The sequence below is a fragment of the Coptis chinensis genome, chromosome 4, assembly GCF_015680905.1.
Source record: "Coptis chinensis isolate HL-2020 chromosome 4, ASM1568090v1, whole genome shotgun sequence".
Classification (NCBI taxonomy): Eukaryota; Viridiplantae; Streptophyta; class Magnoliopsida; order Ranunculales; family Ranunculaceae; genus Coptis; species Coptis chinensis.
The window spans coordinates 45,776,095-45,800,928 of record NC_141459.1 but is presented as its reverse complement, the minus strand read 5'-3'; the positions used below and the strand labels follow the sequence as shown (position 1 = coordinate 45,800,928).

General features: G+C 36.4%; 2 protein-coding genes across 2 annotated transcripts; both read right to left on the bottom strand.

The window, feature by feature from the left end:
* Positions 1-10: 10 nt before the first annotated feature.
* Positions 11-5,106, bottom strand: LOC147503694 (mannan endo-1,4-beta-mannosidase 6-like). The gene is made up of 5 exons (XM_086556930.1): positions 4,510-5,106; positions 3,117-3,314; positions 2,084-2,206; positions 1,216-1,427; positions 11-820 (listed from the first exon to the last, which is right to left on the bottom strand). The coding sequence occupies exons 1-5, from the start codon at positions 4,903-4,905 to the stop codon at positions 406-408; spliced, it is 1,344 nt and encodes a 447-aa protein (XP_086413056.1). The 5' UTR covers positions 4,906-5,106; the 3' UTR covers positions 11-405.
* Positions 5,107-21,946: 16,840 nt separating this feature from the next.
* LOC147503693 (eukaryotic translation initiation factor 1A-like) lies at positions 21,947-24,041 on the bottom strand. Its single transcript, XM_086556929.1, has 2 exons — positions 23,518-24,041; positions 21,947-22,188 (listed from the first exon to the last, which is right to left on the bottom strand). Exon 1 carries the CDS (start codon positions 23,954-23,956, stop codon positions 23,522-23,524), a length of 435 nt encoding a protein of 144 aa, XP_086413055.1. The 5' UTR covers positions 23,957-24,041; the 3' UTR covers positions 21,947-22,188; positions 23,518-23,521.
* Positions 24,042-24,834: the final 793 nt, after the last annotated feature.

Below are 24,834 nucleotides of genomic sequence, written 5' to 3'. Positions count from 1 at the left end.
ATGCTAAATATTGAGTAACGGGCGATGTTTTATTCTTTTTAATAGAACGAATTACTTGTTTTTCTATATGATACAACGAATTACAAGAATTACATCAATTTCCTTTTTGCATGCAAAAGCAAGCACTTGGATTCTCTAACTTATCTATGTTCCACGTTTACAACATATAAACTTGTAGAACAGCCACAGAACATGTTACGGACATGTTGAAAACATAAGAACTTGGATAACACCCTCAGAAGTTGAAGCATGTTGAATGCAATCTCATCACCCTTCATTGACTTTCAAATAACAAATCTCCAGCCCACCGTAATTATATTATCAGATAGAACATTCAATTACTTTCCTTACCACTTAAATGATGGGATAATGGCATTGCCAGACCTTCACTTAGTCATGTCTCTCTCAAGAAATCTGCCCAGAGCAAGGATCCTCAAAACGAAGTTTTCTATTTCTTTCGTCCTTATCAAACACACGATGTAGTCTGCAAGATTGTTCGATAATCAGTTTGTAAGTAGATGGGTGGTCCCACGCTACAAGAGAATATTGATCACCATAGTGTTCCATTCCTTCAACAAGTAACTGCCAAATCAAAGTCCCTGCTCCTGCTTGCCTCTTCTTTGCCGACTCATATACTCTATCATATACTGTCTTCAACAATAGATCTCTATTCTGTAGCCCTTGTTTCTCTATGTGCAGAGAAGAACCAACCTCGGTAAACAGAACTGGTTTATTCAGAGTATACTCACCATCCATCACATGAGAATCCACCCAATGTGATAGATAGCTGACCTTTTCATCCAAATCTGCCTGTGGAATCCTGCAAGATGATAACCCAATTTAAGACGGCCATATTTGGAGAAGAGGACCAGAATCCTATTATCCCCACATCACAACTGAATGCACATATGCAAAGGGGTAATTAGCTTGAATGAAGAATACCATGACAACTAGACTCGTATGCATTCTCTTCCGACCATCAAGGATTATTCTTTTACCCATCCAGCTTTTGGCAGAGAATTCTAGAGCATTGCTACAAGAACTTAAAATCTACAAATTATCCTAAGTTAATTGGAGAACAAACCTACGTGATTCCAGATAGTGATTGTAAGATTTAAATCCATCGAGTTGATGGGACACCCCACTGGTTTGGCTAAATTTAAACAGTGGACCTCCGATCATATGTCAGTCCAGAATAAAGATAAATTCACTAACCAGCTATCAGGGTATGCATGAACTGAAGCGAAATCAATATCTTCAACTGCTGAATTCTGGATAAAGTCTGATCCAAGTGAAGCCGCCCACTCCCCAGGATTCACTGAAGATTTTTCAGTTGATGTTAATCCATAAAATCCTTCAAGCCCAACCGTCACAAGGTGTTGCTGATCAAAACTCTTAATAAATGCAGCCATCTCCGTGATCCATGTCTGTTTATCCAAGATAGATGTATAAGGGCATCCATTTCTTGACAAGCACAAAACGAATCTAAACAAATGTGCAATTTGTTTAACGTCTATCTGTTAAGTACATATCGTGTGTGACCAAAAATTACAGACAGAAAGCAATTTGCAAAGGGGTTCTAGGTTTTCGGGATATCTTAATTTTTTTTAGACCAATGCAATATGTCTTACTATATACAGTAAGTTCTGAATTTACTTTTTCTATTAAGTTAAAATAAGCTAATTTTGGTAGAAAGAGTTAAACCTGTTGCAGTTCTAGTTATCTCAAACTTTCATTAGTCGTGTCCTCATGAATATAAGGGTCCTACTTCAATACGCCTCCAACTCCTAGATTTTGGGAGTTGAAAGTTCTCATATCATTATTTTGAAATATTAACTTGTATCAACTTTGGGAGCTAAATCGATGATCTTGCATCAACTTGCCCATACCAAAGAGAACTCAGCTAAGCTAAAAAGGTTTACAAAATACATCATATGTAGAGGGATTAGTGTGCCTAAACTAAACATCAACAACCAAATGACTATTTTTGCAGTGCAATAGTTTTCTTACAAGAGATATAATAAAGATCTGAGCACTACTAAGAAACTCTAATAATAAAACTGGTACTAGTCAAATATTTTACCTGAAGAAAAGGTGCAGATGAACTAGATATGCAGCGGGGCTCGTTCATGAGTTCCCAAGCAAAAATGGCTGGCTCCTCAGAGTATTTGACTCCACTGATGGAGTTCTTTCTGGTTACAATAGCCTTCAACGTGTAGGGATAAACAACCAAAAATCAAGGCACTAATAACACCTTGTTGAACTAATAAAAAGATAAACATGTCTTAAGCGGTGTAAAAAGAAAATACCATTGAGTTCCTTGCGCTGCAGAAAATCTCATTAAAGGTTTTAATTCAAGTTCAATGTGAAATCGTACTGACATTAAGTCCAGTATCAGATTGAGTAGAACTATTAGTTTCATATGTAGTGTGATTTCTGGCAGTGTGACTTTTTGTCTTTTTACATTTTTAGTAATGAACACATGGACTTTCTGTCTTTCCAGCACATTCACCTCCCATCCTGACGTACTTGCCATATATGTGAATGTGACGCACAAGCACAGTGGTCTAAATCATCATCAGAATTGTTAATTTTTCCGTATTTCAGATACCCAGAAAATGCAAGAACAATATCTGAAAAATCCTATCCTGTCCTTGTGTCACATTATTCCAGAGTGGTCTGAAAGAATAAACCCACCCAAAGTAAGGCAAGGATTAACGGATTGTCAGTTTCAGCATAACAAAGCTTGTTTGCATTAACCCATTAAATGGTTGCTCCCAGGTCCAACACATTTGCATCCTTGCGGAGAGCAGGATAATATAGGTTAGAGGTGGGAAGCATAGATGTCCAGACTTGGACCAACAAAAACGTGTACATATATACTGCACAATGGCTTCCCTAAATTGATTAAGTATTATAAATAACTTATTCACGTAAGTTATTTCTCGCAAGTATCTAATGTCTTATTTATTTTTTGCAGCTCATGCTATATATGCAGCCTATGCACATCACCTCTTCTTAAGATTACCAAAGAGGCAAATTGCAGAATGGTCTTACCTTTTCATAATGTAGTTAAAGGTATAGAGTATTAAGAAACACTTAATGAGCAGATGTACCTTAATGTAATTCTTGTAGTATTTTTTTATAGTTGGATGTGAGAAAAATGAATCAGTTGAGGATGTCACGTTGAATCCCGCTTCCTGTGCCCATCTTACATACTGAGCCTTTCCACCGAAAGCATTTAGATTATTTACTAGACTGAGAACTAATCTTATTTTATGCCTCCTCGCTTCAACAATCACAAAATCCAACCCCTGTAAAGTGAAAAGAGATAGAAAAAAAAATTAAGTAAAGGACAAAACAAAAATTGAAGAAAGAAACTATTACAGTCTGTAATGCACAGATGCTCAATCACCCACTTTCGTATAGCCAATTGAACAGTCAACTATGCATACTAAATCAAATTCAGAGTTGCAAAGGGTAGTGTTAAAACTAATGGAGCCTTAGCCACACAACTTTCCACGCCTTGACAACACTGGTTTTAGGGAATGTATTTGAATGCTGTTTCACATCCATTATGAAGGGGAGTATTAAAAATAATGGAGTGGATTTTCCCTTATTAATGTATTCAAAGTTGGGCACATAATGGGATTATGTCAGCTGATGCTAAATTTTTAGGACCAAGTGGTTTATTAGGTGTTACGAGTTCAAGCATTCACCAATCAAGATTCAGTGTGTATGCAACTTAGAATTTTTAAAACTAGACGTAAAAAAGGTTAAACTTTTTCCATGTATTTCTTCAAACACAGATGTTTCCTACAACAATGTTATACCTATCTTAGTAAATTCAAATCCTAAGTCTTTTCCATTGGGTATCTGATTGAAAGTCAATTTAGATCTTATTTTTTTGGGCAAGCAAGTTAGGTTCTGTTAATAAAGATCAACTCAAAAGTGTGTCCATTATAGCGAAGACCCTCTCTTGCTAAGATTTCCAAAATATCTGTCAAATACCATAACCAAGCATCCTCCTCAACAGTGGTTTGCAATATACATGAAATAGTATAAAAACAAAAGTACAACCTGAACCAACCATGAGAGAAGCAAAGTGGTTGGCGGCTCCATTTGTTTCCATAACTCATCAAAACTTCCTTTAAAACAGAACACACCCTTTGTCTAACCATAAGCCACCATTATATCCCTTGATGTTTGTATCGTATTCGCTAACAAGTTGCACCAGATCTCAATGTCAAGCTTAATTAACATTAGCTCTAAAGCCATGTCTTAACTCAAGTGGATCCATATTTTCCCAATTCCTCAATCTATCCAACTACCCTACAGAGGAATATAACAAGATATATGTCTCCTACTTGGTAGTTGCAAACAATGTAAAAGACAAATTATCAATCCATTAAAACATTACTTAACTTTAAAAAAAAAATGAGAAGAAACTAGAGAATTCAATTCATACAGAACAAAAACAATCAATTCAGCATATGAAAATAAACAAACCTGAAAAACCCTCTCGTCAAAAACCCCAGGTGAAATCTGAAGAGAATTAGGAGCATTCCCATCACTAAAAGCCCAAGTCCTACAAACAGTCATACCCATCTCAGCACCTCTCTTCAACATCTTAGACACCCTTTTCCTAGAATTTTCCCAGACACTTTCTTCCATTAACCAATATGAGTTCCACCCATTAATATACACAATTGAATCTTCAACCCCATCATTTTTAATGACAAAATGAGTGGAATTGGTAGTGATGAAACTCATTTTTTGTTGCCATACAAGTGGAAATGTAAACTTGTCTCCGAAATTTAAGTAAAGAATTGCTGCTATTGAGAGAAGACTAAGAAGAGGGTAAACTCTTTCCATTATTTTTGTTCGGTGCAAGTTAGCAGTCATGGGTTTCTCGTATAAGACTGCGTATTACGCCACCTGGAGTGAGAGTGACAACTCACAAGTCATTTTCCCGCTTTATCAGACCATTCCCAAGGCAAGGAAATCCAGACTTTTCGCCTTCCAATACCAAAACATAGTCGGTGAATTCTACTGAAATTTTCACTGACTTGTCAAATTTTTTTTTCCCTTTTCCTATTTTTACATTCCGTCTCAGGTTTAAAATCACCTTTTCTTATTTTTCAAAATAACAAAAAGGGAAAATAGTCCTAAGTGGAGGTGAAAAAAAGTTACTTGCATTGGGAATGCTCTTAGGCTTAGAGTCTAGTTCCTCTATAATTAGGTACAGAGGGTAGTTTGTAACTCAATGACAATGAGAATAAGCTACCGAGATTGTTATTGAGTTGTGCGCTTCGGACAAAACCTTTTATTACGTGTCCTGTGTTTTTTTTTCTTTAATTTTTTTGTATTTTTTCCTTGATGGAATGAAACATTCTGTCCTGCCATGTTTTTTCATTTTTTTAACTTCAGACGGGATGTTTCATTCCGTCTGCTGCGTTTTTTCAATTTTTACATTCAGACGGAATAAAACATTCCATCCTAAGTTTAGTCACCTCTACATTGGGCAACCATTGGCAGCTTTTCACCATAAAGGTAGCAAATAAGGGAAATAGCCCTACATGGAGGTGAAAAATTGTTGTTTGCATTGGGAATGCTCTTAGCAAGAAATTGGTCCCAAGGCCCATTTTCGGTGAAAATCACTCTAGAACCGGCGGGGGCTTTTTTAATCATTCTTAAATACAATTTTCAGGTGAAAATAACCCGTAAAGACAAATAGCCCGAATTTGAAATAAATATTTTCTGAATTTACCCTTTCTGGTCGTTTTGGTGATTGTTCATATCTTATGTTGTTGTATGAACAATGATTGTTCATAGTTCATGTTGAGGTATAAACAATGATTGTTCATACCCCAAATATGTGTTATCTTACTGATCATACATTATGTTGAGGTATGAACTTATGAACAGTGATTGTTCATAACTCATGTTAAAGTATGAAAAGTGATTGTTCCTACTCCAATAGGTGTTCCTACTGACCATACATTATGTTGAGGTATGAACAATGACCCAAATAGGTATGTATGAATAATGAGTGTTCATATAAACAGTGATTGCTCATACATACTCATGTTGAGGTATGAACAATGATCCCAAATAGGTATGAACAATCATTGTTCATAGTTCAAGTTAAGATATATACCCCCCAAATAGGTATGAACAATCACTATAGGGACGAACAATAATTGTTCATAACTCATGTTAATGTATAAACAATGATTGTTCATACTCTAATAGGTGTAAACAATAATTATTCATACTTCTTACTGACCACACATTATATTGAGGTATATACTATATATACCAGGTCATTTCGGTTGGGCCCGACTGTTTATTATTTCGCGACAGGGGTATACTTGACATTTCATCTACCAGAGCCATTTTTAATTTCGCATCAAGGGTATACTTGACCTTTCATTTACTCGGTCCTTGTGAGTGATTAAAAATAAAACTAGTTTTGAGAGTTACTTTTTCCCTGATCTATCCTAGAATAGAGAGTCACTCCCTATTGTACTATTAGGGTCTGCCTTATTTTGTGTCGTAATTAATAAGCTAATTATTTATTCTGTTTTTAACTTGGCTCAACGCACGAGTGCCACATTGCCACCAGGCACATTCAGTTGTTTTATCTAAACTCCAAACTTCAAAGGGTCTTGTATTGGGCAACCACTAAATTAGAATGGGCAGCCTCCAGCCCAAGCCCAACAACGAAGTCCAAACCAAAGCCCAACACGCCCCCCACCTAAAACGAATATATCGGGAACAACTTTTTCTCACCGTTCTAACCGGTATCATCTCTCTCGCACACTCACCAAAAAAACATTCGAGATATAGGAACCAAACACATTTCGAGTTTGGGCAACCGCCATTGTTGTTAAGAAAGTGAACTATTGTTAAGAAAGCGCCATTGTTAAAAACACTCGTCTGCTCTCATCTAATTTGAGTTTGGGCAACCGCCATTGTTAAGAAAGTGAAGTTTTCTCTCTTGTGCTCTCATCAAATACCAAATACTACAGGTTTGTTTTCTATCTATTCTATTCATTTTAATTCATTTTATTCAATTTCATTTAGAATGTTTATGGGTAGATTGCATTGAGTACATGTTGAAATCAATTAGACATAGAGTTGAGTGTTTGTAGTGATTGTAGTGTTTGAGTGTTTGTGTTATTCAACTATTCGTCTTAGAGTGTTTATATAATTGTGTTTTGTGGCACTTGTAATGTCGAAAGAATTGTAATTTAGCTCGAAATGTATAAATCATTGTAATTTAGCTGAAAATGTAGAAAAAATATATGGAAGCTTAATTTGAGTAGTAATGCAATTTGTGGTTTAATACTAGAGTTTGTTGGTTAGTTTTAGTTCAATTCTATTATCTATTGGAAATTGTTTGAATTTAATGGTGTTTGATTTTTCTTTTAATAATCTTAGTGGTATATCAATTATGGCATTTGTTTCGTTGCGAAGTAATCCTTGTTGGAAGTTTTGGAAGTTTTGGAACTGTAATAGTAGTATTAAAAATCATAATATGATTTAGATTTGATTAAACTTATTATAATTACTAATATTTGTTTTATTTTTCTTTGTAGCAATGGGTCCTCGATCAAAGAATGTCAAGAATGTAGCTAAATCTACATTCAAGGATGTACAGAAGTTGTTTGGTGGCGACGGTTCCTCTTCAGGTCGCAGTGACTCACCTGAGCCTGAGAAGAAGAAAGTTAGGAGGTCAAATACATCGGCTTCAATCCGTAGAGGCGATAGAAAAGTGGATGATGTTTATCCTACTAATATAGGTAATGTAGAAGGAGAGAAAAAGAGAAGAAGGGGAGCAGGGGAGCAGGCACCTTGGCCTCAGTGCGTAGAGGGGACCACAAAGAGGTTGTTCCGAGTAATGTAGATACTGAGAGTGATAGTGAAATTGAGAGTGAGGATGATATTAATGCCGAAGATTTAGATGTAAATAAAGATTTAGATGATGTAGATAAAGATTTAGATGTAGATGTAAATGTAGCAATAGATCGTGGAAAGAGTGATGGGGATGATGATGGTGAGAATGGAGATGATGGGAAAGAGTTTGGTGATGAGGAGGGTGATGAAGAGGATGACGATGATGAGGATTTGGAATAATTGATGGAAGTTGAAGCACTGGTGGAAGTCGAAGCACCTCCAGTGGGAGATTATGTGAGAAAATCTAAAGATGATTTAGAGTACACACTGCACGACGTGCATATGGTGGTGGCCCTACTGAGTCAGAGCTTCTATATGACTATATGGTGCATGTGGCTCGTGATGTTTAGGAAAAGAATGTATTATCATAGACTTAGTATCTTGATTTTCCTTTGACTTTACAAAACCTTTTGCTTCTCCTCATTGAGTCTTTGTTGTTTCAGCCGGAGCGCAGAGTGTTGAAGTGTGTTCCGCATCTATCTAAGTTAAGTCAATGGGATGTCATGAACGAGTTCAAAAACTCTCCCAAATTTGAAAGAGAGCTTAAGAGGACTGGGTTTTATGATTTCCTATTTGGGTATTATAAGCATCATGATCCGTCATTAGTCTCCGTGTTTGTGGAGAGGTGGCATCTAGAGGCCAACACCTTCCATATGCCATTTGGGGAGATGACTGTGACTTTGGATGATGTTTCCCAAATCCTAGGCGTCGCGATTAGAGGTAGAGCAGTGCGAGGGAAAACAGAGTTGAGCCGTGAACAATTGGAGAATCTCCTACACCATGCTCTGGGTATCTCGTTGCCTCTTATTAAGGTGGAGATGGACGCAAACCGGTTCATTTCAAATGTAATGCTAGAATTCCTACGGAGCCAGTTTGCTGGGAAGGTCCACGACAAGGATAAAGATGGGAAGGCAAAGAGGAAAATGTCGACTTTGACGAAGGTACAGCGGGCTGTAAAAACTTATCTACTATTTTTCTTTGGATGTACCCTCTTCACCGACAAGTCTGGGATTTGAGTGCCTATTTATTATTTAAGGTTGTTGCTGAAATTTAGTGAGATCAGAGACTATGCGTAGGGTGCAGCAATTTTGGCCTTTTTGTATAGAGGACTTGGACTGCCACGTGTGTGAAGGTGAAAGGTGTTTCAGGCTTCCTGACTCTTCGATAGGTAAAACTTAAGTATTTTGCGAATTCTTTTTAATGTTAATTATATTATTCTATTAGTATGTTAACTGTGTGTGTATATATCTAGGCGTGGATCTATGAGTATTTTCCGTTATTCAGGCCAATTCCAAACTTGGAGTATAAGTTGTCTGAGTCGCGTGTTCTTAGACACACAGTTACCGCTCTGCACTATGAGGACACATGACATGCATTGCAGTATTATCAAGCGATACTTGATGATATGACGGTGTTCAATGTAAGTATTTCAATTTGTTTCTATTTTTTTTAGTAATTGATAATTGGAGTATGTGATTAATGACACATTTTATTATGTTTAAGGTTAATTGGCGTCCATACGATAATGTCAGAGCTATACGCCCAGTTGGTGACATTGCCTTTTTTGAGGGAGTGATATGCTTTTTTGACATTGTGGAGGTTTACACTGTTGCAAGGGTCGTGCATCAGTTGGCTCATGTGTAGTTTATACCCGCAGCTCCTCTAATGCCAAATTGGACGACCAGGACTATAGCCGGACTCGAGTATGATGTGAGATGGATATGGACAACTGGTGGGTCTGTATATTGGGAGTCATGGCAGAATCACGTGATCCAACCCAACAGTCAAGGACCCATCTGTACTTATCTATGGGAGTGTCATCCAAACTACATGGAGTAGTTTGTGAGGCATTCTCACATTCGATTGGTAAATCCTAAGCGGCTTCCTATCCATTTCTCCCTACATACGCTTCCCACTTATGCACCGATTGTGAGTATTGCGATTTTCTAATTGTGTTTTGCTTACGCTCTTTTAAAACGGTAATTAATAATTGTTTTGCATTCTTATTTCGACAGAACAATGTCATCGATAAAACGAGTCACTTACTAGATAGAGGTATGCAATTGGGTAGGAATAATATTCCTGAGGAAGTAAGGTCCGAGTTCCAGGAGGCGTACAACTTGACTAGGTGCAAGTACAATGGTGGGCGTTACAATAGTCGAAGTTAATTTTTGAACGCGCCTTCCTATTTTGATGTAATTGATGTATTTTTCAATTTGATATATTTTGAAGTGGAACTTGATGTATTGGAATTGAATTTGATGTGGAATTTGATATATTGGAAATGAAAGTGGATGTGGAAATGAATTTGATGTTTTGAAGTGGAATTTGATGTTTTGAAATGAATTTGAAAGTGTAAATGAATTTGGATGTTTAGTATATGAATTTGATGTTTTGAAAGTGGAATTTGTTTGTGTTTGGGATATGAATTTGATGTTTTGAAAGTGGAATTTGTTTGTGTTTGGGATATGAAAGTGTTGTAAAAACAAAATGAAATTCTAAATTCTTTTTGTCCAAACAACCTAGCCATGTCGTCCCTTTAAGTTCCCAAACGACCCAGCCATGTTGGTCTGGAGACTGTCCAAACGACCTATGTAGATCGTTAATTCCATGAAACAACCCGAGAGCTCTGTCTCAAACGGCGCCACCATACCGCTTGGTTCAAAGTTCAAACGACCTCAGTGTATCGTTTGGGATCTCAAACGACCCATTCAGACCGCTTAGGTTGAAGCCTAAACGACTTGACCATGTCATTTGGGGTAAAAAAATGTCAAATTAACTTGAAGTTGCATGCAAATCCACGGATTTAAAAGGAATGTATTCAGAGGAAGTGAAGTTACCTGAGGATAGGGATGTTGAGACGGAATCGGATGAGGACGAGACGTTGTGTTTTGATGCCGGAGTTTGGGAAAAGGCTACTATGGATGAAGCCCGTGCCTCCTTACTGCATCGTGGCATGCGTTCTCTTAATACCATTTGTGAGGATCTTCGGACTAGGCAGGTTACAATTCATGAGAATTTTGAGAAGATCAGTGATAGTCACCAGGATCTCCAGGCTAACATGGAGACTTTCGTCCAGCGTGAGGATGGCGTTGGGAAGCCATGAATGCATTTATGGAGCAACAACGCCGATTCCAAGTAGAAGTTCTACGACGCTTGCCACCTTATGAGGGTTCTTCTTCTGATAACTCTGTGAGGCATGAGCGTCGTCGACGCAGGACGGATGACTCTGGCCCATCCTCGTCTCGTGGCTAGCTTTATTATATTATTGTTGTGTTAAGACTATTTTTCCTGTTTTTAGTAAATTTTGTTTCCGAATTATTTAGTTAAGTAGTTAATATTTGAATTCGTATTTGTTATTTTTTTAATTTGAAGTTGTTTTAGTTTCCGGCATGTGCTATGTTTTGTATCGTGAATCCCACCCTTCCAACTTGTTTGGGGGTGGATTTATTTATTTAGCAATGCCTCTAATCATATCCACGTATTTTTGTCAAAATATTATTGCTGCTTGATAATGATGCATTTATGTGAGTATGCTGCTAAATTGGTGTCGCTAGAATTAGCTAGTGTTGTTTGGTGCAACCTCAAGGAGTCGTAATTAGATGATTGCTATTTTAATTCCGGCCAAAAAGCTATTGGTTTGGTTTTGGAGTATGCCTTTTGTCTGTTTCTATTTTGGATTTAGAAATGTCTTTTTCCATCATGTTGCCTTAACTAGTTGGGAAACTTGTGGACCTTAGAAACTAGTCCTCTATAAATACAGGGTTCACTCTCAACTTAACATCACACCTCTCACTTTGCACCTCTCACTTTACCTTTGATTTTCACTTCATAACACTTCACATACACGGAGCGCGCACTCCCCTTGTTGTGCCTATACTCAGAGCTTGCACGCCCCCAAAACACTAGAACTCTCGTAAAGCAAGAGCGCGCCCACGCCCTTCCACAATCAAGTTTAAGCGTGCCCGCCCTCAAAACACTGGAACTCTCGTCAAGCAAGAGCGTGCTCGCGCCCTTCTACAGCAATCTTGAGCGCGCCCGCACCTTAACCTCCACAGCCACTTCCAGTTCTGATTTTTTGTAGGCTTTTCCGAGGTTGTTTACAGTAGTTCTAGAGTGTGTTTGTTTGATATGAAGTCTCCTCGGATCATACCGGAGCAGTCTTTCAAAGATTTGTTTGCGAACGACACCTATGGGTCTTGGTTCCGCGACTTGATTATAAAGGCGAGATGGCAGCCTCTAATGGTAAGCTCTGATGAACTTTATTCTCCTGCGCTTACTTCGTATTTCTATGACCATTGTAAGTTTTTTTATCGCACGGATAGAGAACAAGTGTTCTCCGTCACCATTGAGGATGAAACAATGGATATAACCAAGTTCTTATTGGCATTTGTTATTTGGCTTTCTATGCCTGCTAAAATTCAAGACTCATGGGGCTATTTGGTTGATAATTTCTATGCCTATAACTATGAGTTTTTACATGAGACCTATGGGGCAGGAATTTTCTGTGTAGAGGACCAAAGGCAATATAATGTAGCCCTTGGTAGCTTGTCCCTTAACATGGGCACGGTGATGTTTTTTATCATGCTAAACATACTAGGGGAATGACGTTTTTCTTCTGCGAACGACGCCACTTGTGATGTTTTCCTTGCTCTAGCTGAGGGACGTATGCTCTATGACCTTCCCCATACCTTAGTTTCTAGTTTAGCATGAGCCTATAGTATGAGGCATAAGTATCTTCTTATGCCTGTCTTAGTTTGTTGTATCATGTTATGTTTCTTTCCGGAGTTTTGTACCCGTTTTACGGATTGGGTTGGGGTTGACATTGTGAGACCCACCAACTGCATTATACGTTCTTTCCGTGCAATGACTTGGCCGGGGTGGAGGCTACAACCTAATTGGGTTGCCCCTTACACCCCATCCGATCGACCAAGTGGCGCTTAACCAGTTAGCGATTGTAGATGATAAATGGCGTGAGGCCTGACAAATTATCATGGCGTGGCAAGATGCCAAGGAACCTCAATTCTTTATAGAAGAAGAGAACAACGTTTAAATGCTGGATATGATGTAAGTTTTACTTTTTGTTAGTGTCTGCTTATGTCCCAAGCAATTTAATCCTAATTATCCCCATAACAGGTGGAACTCATATAGAGTTGCGTCTGTTTTTATTTATCTATATTAGTATGTTCTCAATTTGTTTTGCAGGTGTTCTTCAATTTTCACGCATTTCCATGGTATTTCATACCCTTCTTATTTTAATACTTTGAGGACAAAGCATGTTCTTGTTTGTGGGTGGCATAGAAACATACGTAATTTAAGGCACATATTAGGATATAATACATGTATAATATGCACTTGTTTTATAGTAAAAAATTCAAAAATATAAATAAAAAGTTTATGCTATACACTTAGGAATACTGATATTGTTTCTTTCTCTATGGTGATAATAGTCTAGATATTTCACGTTAGCTCTTATATTAGAATAGTTTTTAGAAATTTAGGTTAATATGTAGGTAATAATCATTGCATCTTTCTATAAATATATTGCATGAGTATCTATGATTGTTTGGCAGTAAGTTTCTAAAATCTAGGCTATAGTACTTATTCTACAAATCCAGTGAGAATATAGCCTAAAGCCTTATATGAGTGAAATATTTGAGAAATGACACAAGGGAGAAGTAAATTCCGAATAGAGAAATCACACGTCCACTTACTTGATCACTATACCATATCCTAAGGGAGAATTTAGGCCCTTTTTGGATCGATATAGCCAGAAATTCAAACCTTATGAAATTATTTTCCGCTAGTCGCCCATCTAAGCCTTTTTTTAGCCTTTCATAAACCGCAAATCTTTTACCCTTTTACAAAACAAAATAAAAATAAAAATCAGCCTACCCATTTTTGAATGAGTTTGAGAATAGAGATGAAATGAAGAATAGAAAAGAGAAAGACCTGTGAAACCAAGAATTTGTTAGTTGCTTCAAATAAGAAAAGAAAGTTTTCATCCAAATTAAAGAAAATAAATAAATAAAATAAAAAGTTAGAACTCCAAAAATAGAATCAAATGAGTCAAAAGCCAAAAGAAAAAGAAAAAAAAAAATGGCTAGGGATGGAAACAAAGTGTAGAAGCAAAATAAGAACAAGGTTTTATCTAGTTACATAATATGAAAACTCTATTATCTCAGACTTGTCTTTTTGAATATTCATTTCCTTCATTCTTAAACCATCACCTAATCCCTGCAACACCTAATAAAGACCTCTAGCTCAATTAGGAATAGGTTAGTGTGATAGTAAGTGGCAGATGTGTTTGATCGACTTCGGCTTCCTTGTGTGTCATTAAGATTGTAAGGTAAAGTGTGCCCACTACGCACTGGAGTGAGTGAAACTTGAGTGGAAAAATCAGAGTGTTTTTGTCTTGACATATATGTGAGGACCTACTTAATGACGTTATTCCAAAGTTTTAGAAACGGACCTGTTATTGCATTTCATAGCATAGTTCATTATATATATGTTTATCCGTAGATGATTGATTATTATGCACGTATTAGCTTAGATTTCGACTTGATTATTATGTATTCATTGCTAGTGAGATGTATAGATATCTGATAATAAAGTAGGAAACAATAATTTTATTTCTTAGTCGTTGTAGTATAGATGAAGTTTGTGAGTACCTTCCCTGGAAAACTCTCACAAGACTATAACTTGTCCACTAGGGAATTCTTAGTGGTTTAAGGCCTTGTTGCATATGGTCAATGCAATCGCACTCAGTGAAACGAGATTAGTTAGAACTTCATTTTTGGTCTGTTGCAGTAATTTCCAGCATAGAAACCCTTTTTGGACTTAAATAATTAGGTTTTGGGCTTGATTTAAGGGCCCAAAATATGGCTCCAAAGCCCATGCACAAAATTGTAAACCTAGCCCTCTCTTATATAAAGAGGACTAGCTAAAGGCATAACTCTCAAAGAACTTAGTTAGCACCCTAGAATAATTAGTTTTAGTTTTTAAAATAATTCAACCTAGGTTTTAATTCATATAGCTCTTTCATTAGTTTTAAGTTAATTGTTTGTTCTTCATTATTCCATTAGATTAATAAAATCCAAAGTTATTGTTCTTCATTATGTCTTCTTTTTATTTATATATTAATGATAGTCTAATGATTCTAGCTAAACCTCCATTAGAGGGGTTTGATGAAGCTTGATGAAAACTTGATGTGTTAGTTAGGATTATTGCTTTTTAAGAGTTTCACTCTAGTAGGTTAGTTGATTCGCCATGAAAATGGGTTGAACTTCCTCACATGCTAATTATTAGTTGACAAAGATTGTCATGAGTAATTAGGGATCAAACATTTAATCTTTATTGGTTAGGATTGCAATAATCTACACCAGCATATTAGAAATTTATCTAAGTAGATTAAAATCCCCCTAATCCCTTATCCATATTCACATCTTAGTATAAATTTGCCATAGTATAATCTAGTTATCACAATTACAATCACCTTATTAGTATAATTAAATACATTACTCTCATCAGTTTTGTTAGAATTGTTAGAATTAGGGAAACTTACGTTTAAACAAGCTAGGAGTGGAACAAATTCTCTACTTCACATATTTCATGGTAATTGATAAAAGCCCAAAACTGTAGTTTTAACCCCTTAACAATAATACTTTTAGACTAATTATGCGAGTAATAAATAAGAGTTAATGCTGATTACGTGTTTTTATGTATTTCAGGCATTGAAGTCAATTATGTGCAGAAATGTGCCACTTTGGCGAGATAAAGGAGCAAGGGTTGGTTGCTAAGAAGTTCTGTGATTAAAGGCCAAGATTCAAGGAGAAAAAACCTTTGTTAAGCCTGGTCAAAAATTGAAAAGTCAAAGTTAACGCGGGCAGAAACAGCACACAAAAGTCAGTCAGAACTTTTGAAGACCGTATCTTTGGACTCAAGCCTTGGAATTGGTCCTACCTTATGTTAAAACGACCGAATCGGAAAGAGCTTTCTAATGGTCCAAACCTTGACCTAATCAGAGGAGCAGAAGTAGACGAAAAGTCTATTGAAGTCAAAGCCAGCTGAAAAGAGCTATGTGGACTGAAGAAATTGGGTTTTGGGCTCGATTTTCCTGCCCAAAATATGGCTCCTCAGCCCATGCACGAAAATGTGGATCTGGTCTCCTCCATTTCAACACACAAGACTTAGCTCTTAAGAAATAATTAGGTTAGGTAGCAAGAGCCATTAGAGCATAGTTATAGATCTAGTTTTCTTCAATTAATTAGTTTCCATACCTTATTTTAATTTATATTATTGAATCATTGTTATTCCTTTATTACATTAATAAAAATAGTTAGTTCTTCATAATTTCGATTTTGATTTATTAAATTACTTAGATTTAAATTCATATCTTAGTTGTTAATCATTTCATAGTTATTAGTTTAGTTTTGAATTATTGATTAGAATCTTTATATTAATAAAGTTAGAATCTTTATATTATGTCTTGTTCAATTCGATTGGAAATGATAGCATAATGATTCTAGGCTAACCCTCCATTAGAGGGGGTTGAAAAAGCCTTGATGAAGCTAGATCTTTGTTAACTTAGAAATCGTCGTGATAATTTATTCAATTCTAGAAAGTAATTAGTTTACCATGAGAATGGGTTTGGTTGCTTCACATGCTAGTTATTAATTGGTAGAGATTGTCATGTATAATTAGGGATTAGAAATACCATTTTGATATCCGAAAGCATTGAAATTTGGATCATGACGAATTTTTGTTAGTTGATTAAGTCGAGTTAAGGTGGAATCAATCCCCCCTAATTCCTTATCATATAGTCAATTTAGAAATTCTGTAGTTTGAATTAATGTATCTTGTTATTTGAATTCACATCGTAGTATAATTTCCCACCATTACTCTCATTAACTTTGGCTATGATTGATAATATTAGAAAACATTGAATGCTAAAGAACTAAGGGTGGAACGAATCTTTTACTCCACTCTATTTCGATAGATTCAAGAGTAGAAATCTTTGATAACACACACGAAATTAGTTTTAGTTCTACTTGCGTTTGAATTTCATCATTTATTCGTGAGTAAACTATTCATTTTACGTATTATCAAATGGCGCCGCTGCCATCTTAGTTCCCTTTAGTATTGTTTTCTTTAGAATTGTTAGTCTTCCAAAGTCCCATAACCCACCCACCCTTGTTTGATTCTAACTGTGGTTGTCCGTTTCAACACTGAAATTTTCCTCGCAGAATTACATGAAGCGACCAGCATACTAGGCAAAGCTAAATTGGCGCCACCCGCGCTAAACGCTGGAACTCAATTTTTACGAAGCGACCCGCACCTTGCCAAGGCAAAGCTTGAAGCAGTGGCTTGGCGCTGGAACTCGAGTTTTACGGCGCCACCGGCCGCGCCGCTTCCAAGGCAAAGTTCGGCCCGTATTTGAAGCGCTTGGAGCTCTAGTTTGACCTAAGCGTGACCCGCGCCCTACCTAGGCCTATTCTGAGTGCGACCCGCGCCCTCTGATGAAACTGCCCGATTTCCACAGGTTTGTTTCAAACTTCCATTTCTTCAAGGTTTTCAGTGTTCTAACTTGTTATATACACTAAGCTCGCGTAAACAAGACGCTATTTATAAGTGAAGCAAGGAGGCATTCAGGTACTCCTTTCTTCCACACCTCGCATCTCCAGTTAGAGGTTTATACTAGTATATCAGGATTGTTTGGGGGGTTGTCGTGTTTTGTTAAGATTGGTCTTAGTCTTGCATGAGATTAAGGTCAGGCCGAAGAACAACGCCTAACGTAATCAACTGGCAACGTCAACAAACACGCCTTTCTAGTATATCACTCACTACACCTCTAGCTAATATACCACACACCACACCTGAAATAATGGCTGAAGAAAGAAAGTCTCCTCTCTCTGACTTTTACAAAGCCTTGAACGATAGCCCGAAATCTTGCATCGTTCTATCAGACCTAGTGGGGGATTTCCGAATCCCCCCAAATATATTTAATTTGTTACCCATTTTTCATGGGTTAGACCATGAAAAACCTTATCAGCACATGCGTAGGATTGACCAAGTCCTTACTACATTCTACCATCTTACGGTTGGTGCTGAACAAATTAAACTGAGGGTGTTTTCTTTCACCTTAGCCGATAAAAGGCGGCGTCTTGGTTGACTGCCCAAGCGCCTAATTCTGTGGACTCGTGGGCTAAACTTGCTCAACTATTTATGGAACACTTTTACCCACCACTGAAGACCGATGAAATGCTTTCCAAGATTCATTTCTTTCGACATAATCCTCATGAATCATTTTCAGAGGCTTGGAATCGTTTCACCGATCTTCTTATAAAGTGTCCACATCATAACCTCACGAAAGACACGTTAGTTCGTGCCTTTTTCAAAAGACGTTTACACCACCATAAAGAAGTCCTTGGCATAATGAATGGGGGTAGTTTCCTCAGTAAGGGAGCCTCAGAGGCTTATAAATTTTTAGAAGATCAAACAAATCGTAATAATAATAATTTGGGGGTAGTGACGATATCTCCCGTAAAGCTAGTTCTTCTACAACAGTTAAGGCCGCCGGTATGTTTGAGATGAAACTCGATCCTGAACTAAAAAATTTAATCGAATCTCTCACTAAAAAGGTATAGGCTATTTCTGTTCAACAAAAGCCTATCCCTATCATAAATGCTAACTCTAATCCATGTAATTTCTGTTTGAGTCCAGAGCATCCCGACTCCTATTGTCCTCTCGCCTATGAACAACAACAATCACAACAAGATAATATTTGTTCTATTAATAGCGAACCTAACGCAGCTTGGCGACAAAACCCCAACTTCGGTTGGAGAAATAATCAACAACCTACAAAGTTTAATAACCAAAATGTTAGGCAAGCAAATAATTATAACCAAGCTCCACCACGACAAGGTCAAGGACAAGGTCAGGGTAATTATAATAATTATAACAATAATAATTATAATGCTAATAGATGTATCGTTCTGGTTAATAATAATAACTATCAAAACCCACCCATTAATAATCAACGTGACATAGTTCTTGTCACACAACCTGTAACAACTACTCCTCCACAACCGGATTGTTTCGATACCTTTATGCAATCTCAACAACAGATTTTACAAGCCATCCAACTTTCCTTACAGTAGTTAGCACAAGAGAAAGTAGAACCCAAAGGTGTGTTTCCCACCATTACTCTCATTAACTTTGGCTAGGATTGATAATATTAGAAAACATTGAATTTTAAAGAACTAGGAGTGGAACGAATCTTTTACTCCACTCTATTTCGATAGATTCGAGAGTAGAAATCTTTGATAACACACACAAAATTAGTTTTAGTTTTACTTGTGTTCAAATTTTATCATTTATTCGTGAGTAAACTATTCATTTTATGTATTATCAGTAATCGAGAGTAGAATCTTTGATCATAGCGTAAAATAGCATTTAGTTTTACTTATTCATAGCATAACTAGTTAATAGTAGGTAAAACTATAGTTTTATAGATTATCATTACCTCATTATTTAGGTTTTGTTGTTTTTGTCGTCGACGATTTCTCGGCATTTCATTTGCTCGATTAGTCGAATATTCTATTTCTTCATTTTCTATTACAACTTCTTGACTTTCAACATTTTTTTGCCACTTCTTCACTTTCTATTGGTTGTTCTTCACCTTCAACCCTAAACCCTAAACCCCAAACTAGTTTATGATTCACAATTGACAAAAAAATTAGAAAATAACAAATTTAGATATAAAACAAATTATTATTTTAGATTTGGATAATTGAATGAAATATGTTTGAAATTAAAAAAAAAAAAATTATGTTGGTACAAAATTTGTAAACCCTAAACCCCCCAAACTAGTTTATAATTCACAATTGAAAAAAGAAAATAGAAAATAACAAGTTTAGATATAAAATAACTTATTATTTTGAATAATTGAGTGAAATATGTTGGTACAAAAATTTTAAACCCCAAACCCCAAACCCCAAACTAGTTTATGATTCACAATTGAAAAAAAATATAGAAAATAACAAGTTTAGATATAAAACAAATTATTATTTTAGATTTGGATAATTAAGTGAAATATGTTTGAAATTAAATTTTTTTTATGTTGGTACGAAATTTGTAAACCCTAAACTAGTTTATAATTCACAATTGAAAAAAGAAAATGGAAAATAACAAGTTTAGATATAAAACAAATTATTATTTTAGATTTGGCATGTTTGATTATATTAATTATTTTAGATTTTGGCATGTTTGATTATATGTTTTAACTTGATCATATAGATACTATGTCATAACAGATAAATAGTGTATGTAATTATATTGGTGCAACTAATTGTGCTGTTCCTAACCCAATTTTTTAAATTGGATTTCAATTTTGCTAATTCAATTGGGGTGTGTTGATCATTGATCATTACTAATTCAATTTTGCAGATTATTGTTTAAATAAATTATTGTACAATTATGCTCGATTAATGATTTGTATTATAAGAAAAATGTTCGGTGTTTATGTATAAGAAAAGTGTAATTAGTGTTTATGTAATCAATTTTCATTGATTAATCGGGCTAATCATTGGTTAATCAGGAATTTCCTTGGTTTGGAACTTCTCAATCATTTTAGTCCAAACGACTCTACCATGTCGCCCCATAGAGGCCCCCGAACGACCCAGCGGTACCGCTTTCATCTACACACAAACGACATGATCAGACCGTTCCATGGAAGAACCCGAGAGCTTTGTCTCAAACGACAAGAAGTGACCGCTTTTGTGTGCACTGAAATGATATGGGTGTACCGTTTGAGTGTATACTCAAACGACTTATGCAGACTGCTCCATGGAGAAACCCGAGAGCCAATTCTCAAACGACTTTGTAGGATCGCTTGCGTGTACACTGGAACGACATGTGAATATCATTTGAATGTATGGGGGGACCATTTGAATGTACACGGTGTTTCAATATGGCGAGACCAGTTGAATTGGTTATTGGGCCTCGGCTTTCATGGCAAATTTGTAATATGGCAAACTTGTAATATTTTTTTTTAGGGGATTGCCCAATGCAATTCCGTGAGTACCCAATTAAACTACCTTACCACTTCAAATTAGCAGTCTCCAATTAACTAGTTCATGTCTTGTAGTTAAACATCGTTCTCATCACGAGACACATGTTAAAAACGTGACATCGAGGTCTAGAATTAGAACTCGAGGGAGTTTAAATCTTGTAGCCCATAGTTTAGCATCTAGGGGAACTCGGGCACCCGGCATTCCTGTATTTTTTGTTTGTAGCACATTGCAAATATAAATTTGATGATGAATGTTTGGCAGTGGTATTGGCTTGAAAGAGAGCAATTGCAAGAAATTGGTGGTATGCCATTCGATTACAGTTGTTCTTGTTCTGGAAGTTGGTAAGCTTCCATAGAATTTCGAAGTTATGTGGTTTCCAAGTGCAAAGCTAGAGAGTCGCACACGGCCAAAAGAGCTTCAACAAGGAGATGACATTTGGAGTGAAAAAGACCCAACTCTGCGTCTATGGAGTTTGTAATTCGGTTGAAAAACCTGTAACATCTCTCACATATAGTTTTGTTTATAGGGCTGTATTTAGAACGAACACTCCCATGAGAAACAACTTTCAGAGATCTGGTACAAAAGACATCCAGGAAGTGGGAGTCCTCGGCAAAATAACATCATCAGACTTCCTGTCACTGAAAGTTGAAGAACTGACATTCAGTAACCTCTAAAAACTGTTGCACGACCTGGAATAACTTTACTGCAACGACAAGGGTTGAAATGATTGAATTATAACAATGAATGTTATTTAAGTAAGATTTCTCGGGCAGAATATATCCCCAGGTTCTCGCTCTTTTACTATGTTCAATTCAACACTCTTTTTAGTCTTTTTTACTATGTTCAATTCAACACTAACTTTTTCCTCCATTAGTTATTAGGGCAAACCAAAAACATTGAGACAGAAGGGATTATTCTGTAAATCCTGCATTTGCTCATGAATGCAATAATCTTTCATACTAAGTCTTTTTTACCTCACTACAGACAATAATCATCCTCGTCTGGGAATAAAATAAACATACTCAGGTGCAATTGTAATCTGTAATACATATAAGAGTACCAATCTGGTAAAGATACAAGCTGGTAAATCTTTGATAATATAATGATCCAATGGAATTATCTCCCCTTGATCTGTTTGTGCATGTAGACAGACCTGCATCAACGATTCAATGAAAATTCATTAGTTGAATGATAAAAACTTGCAATTCTCTAGTCTCAATTCTGTCTAAATTGTGATACAAGACAATAAAGGTAATCAAATCCTATAATACATGCTGTCTAAACTTTTCCAGAGTCGCATTTCCTAATACATGTTCACCTTCTGTACTTTTTTCTTTTTTGAAAGGTACAATACTAAGGTGGATTTTTAAAAAGGTTTTGTAGTTCACTCTATGTCTCTATCTCATGTTGGAGAGGTCTTTGTATTATTGAAGAATGTACACCCATTTTCTTTTCTGTCCACCTAGAGACCAACTCATCAGTCCGGCTAAACTTCCATCCCATTCTATGAGCAGGCTCTTGTTTCATAATAATAAAGTTTTTGATTCCAACAAAGACTTTTGACATATTTCTCCATAATATCCACCTGCAACCAACTCCATGGTTGATGTATGTGCAATGCGCACTTTCACCACAATTACCTTTCATCTATTTACAACACTTTTTACATTATCAAAACTTAGCAATTTAGCATGCAAACTATAGAATTCTTACATGCTACCTATAGGGAGTTTACAGTTTACAATCATATTATTAAAAAACAATAAGCTACCCCGCCACCAATACAGCTCACAGCACACTTATGTACCCATAAGACAACCAATAGGAACACCACTACCTATACAACAAAAGCAAAAGATTACATAATACACTTTGTCATACTATGCGAGGTTATTTTGTTGTGTGTATACGGCACGAATAAAATCTATAGACATTGAATCCATCTCTGAGCAAGAATGAAAAGTATACAGACAAATAAATCCGATAATATGATGAATTTTTAAGTTCCATGGAAAAGAGAAAGCTGTTAACTCAATATTGAATTGGAAAGAGTTTGTTTGGATAACTTCCACAATATTGTGTTGACCCAAACATAATTATGCAAACAAATAGTCGTGTATTTTCGTTTTTCCAAACTCTAAAACAAACAACGGTACCATGCCACTTCCAGTACAGTTGAGTAGATCATATAAAGCAAAACCAAACCACATGCATCACTCTTCCCAGTGCTGTTTTACTCAACTACTTGTGTTTGTGGATCTACTCAACTGAAGTCTGGACGACAATGTCCAAACTCCTGCAAACTCATAAACCACAACAAACTAACAGTCTAGCACAATAGGGTACCAACTGGAGATTGATGATATATGTAGTCTCTCATACGGTTGAGATCTAAAATTGTGTTTTATACACTAATCTACAAAAATATTTAATTCATCAGACATAAAGAAACACAAACAATAAAATAAAAATCTCAACTCACAAATCTAGATCTTGTCAATATCCTCATCTTCAAACTCAATATAATCATCGGCATCAACATCATCATCATCTTCAATCCCAGTAATCCCTTCATTCAGCCTAGTATTATCAGGCAACTCCCCATAAGCTTTCAAGAGCCTAGCCTCATCGGGCATATATTTCAAGATGACGTCAGCTTTATCATCTTGATAATCTCTGAGTCCAACTAGAATAATATCCCCAGCTGCTATCCATACTTTCTTATGCATCTTCCCACGGATATGACATAGACGTTTGTTACCGTCTATACAGGTTGCTTCACAACGACCGTTACCTAACATACGGAGGACTTGGGCATATTCTTGACCGTCTTCTTTGAAGACTAGCTCACGTTTTTCGTCGTCTGCTTCGTTCTTTCCTCTCTTTCTGTTCTTTCCTCCCTTTCCTTTGTTCTTCGGCATGCTTCTTTCTTCTCTCTTGGATTGACCTAATTTCTCTGTTTTTCTACTGGGGTTTGGGTCTTTGGGATAATAATATATAGAGAGTCATCCGCCGACTTTCTATTTTTGTTTTCTTTTTTTCTATTTTCGTAAAAGCCCATGTTTTAGGCCCAGCTAGGTAACGAGACCCCATGGTAACTCACATAGTCACAAAGACAGAAACACTGATGACTGGTAGCTGAATTGTTGTGCCAAAATTTAGTTGAAATTTAACTTTTCACCGTCATTCTGCCGTCACTAAAATACTCGGTGTGTCAAATTTAGTTGAAATTTAACTTTTCACCGTTATTCTGCCGTCTCTAAAATACTCGGTTTCCAAAATCGTTTTTCTTAACCACATCAAGTCTCACATCTTAGAGTATCTTTAGGAGAGACACTTTCCTAGCATCAAACACCAAATTTTCAACAATTTGGTGTTTTTTCATCTTCAGGAGAATCACATATTAATGAAAACACCAAAAAAACACCAAACCAAATACCAAATCGGCCAAAATTTGGTTCCAGCTTTGGTGTTGTATCAAATTTCTCACGCGGTTTTTCGGTTTTTGAAAAACCGTGCGGTTTTTCTAATACCGCATGGGGTTGGGCTGCTAAGTGGGCTTCTATGGCGCGGTTTTGAGAACATCGCGCGGTTTTTCCAAAACTGCGTACTCTCAATGAAGAAACGGGCAAAAAATGGCTATATCTTTTTAACACTATAAATTGAAACACTCACACAATAGTTTTACACTCACTTTTTTTCTCTACTCTCTACTCTCTACTCTCTACTCTTAAAACAATAATGGCTAGTGAAGAGCCAAAAACAAAATCTAGAGGGGCTTCATGGATACAAGAAGAAG

What these genes read in the sequence shown, in the direction of transcription:
- LOC147503693 (XM_086556929.1), bottom strand. Translation starts at nt 23,956, where the DNA reads ATGCCGAAGAACAAAGGAAAGGGAGGAAAGAACAGAAAGAGAGGAAAG.
- LOC147503694 (XM_086556930.1), bottom strand. Translation starts at nt 4,905, where the DNA reads ATGACTGCTAACTTGCACCGAACAAAAATAATGGAAAGAGTTTACCCT. An exon ending in ACTACAAGAATTACATTAAG is followed by an intron (nt 2,207 to 3,116) that starts GTACATCTGCTC and finishes TACACGTTGAAG; the next exon opens with GCTATTGTAACCAGAAAGAA. An exon ending in CATGCATACCCTGATAGCTG is followed by an intron (nt 821 to 1,215) that starts GTTAGTGAATTT and finishes ATCATCTTGCAG; the next exon opens with GATTCCACAGGCAGATTTGG.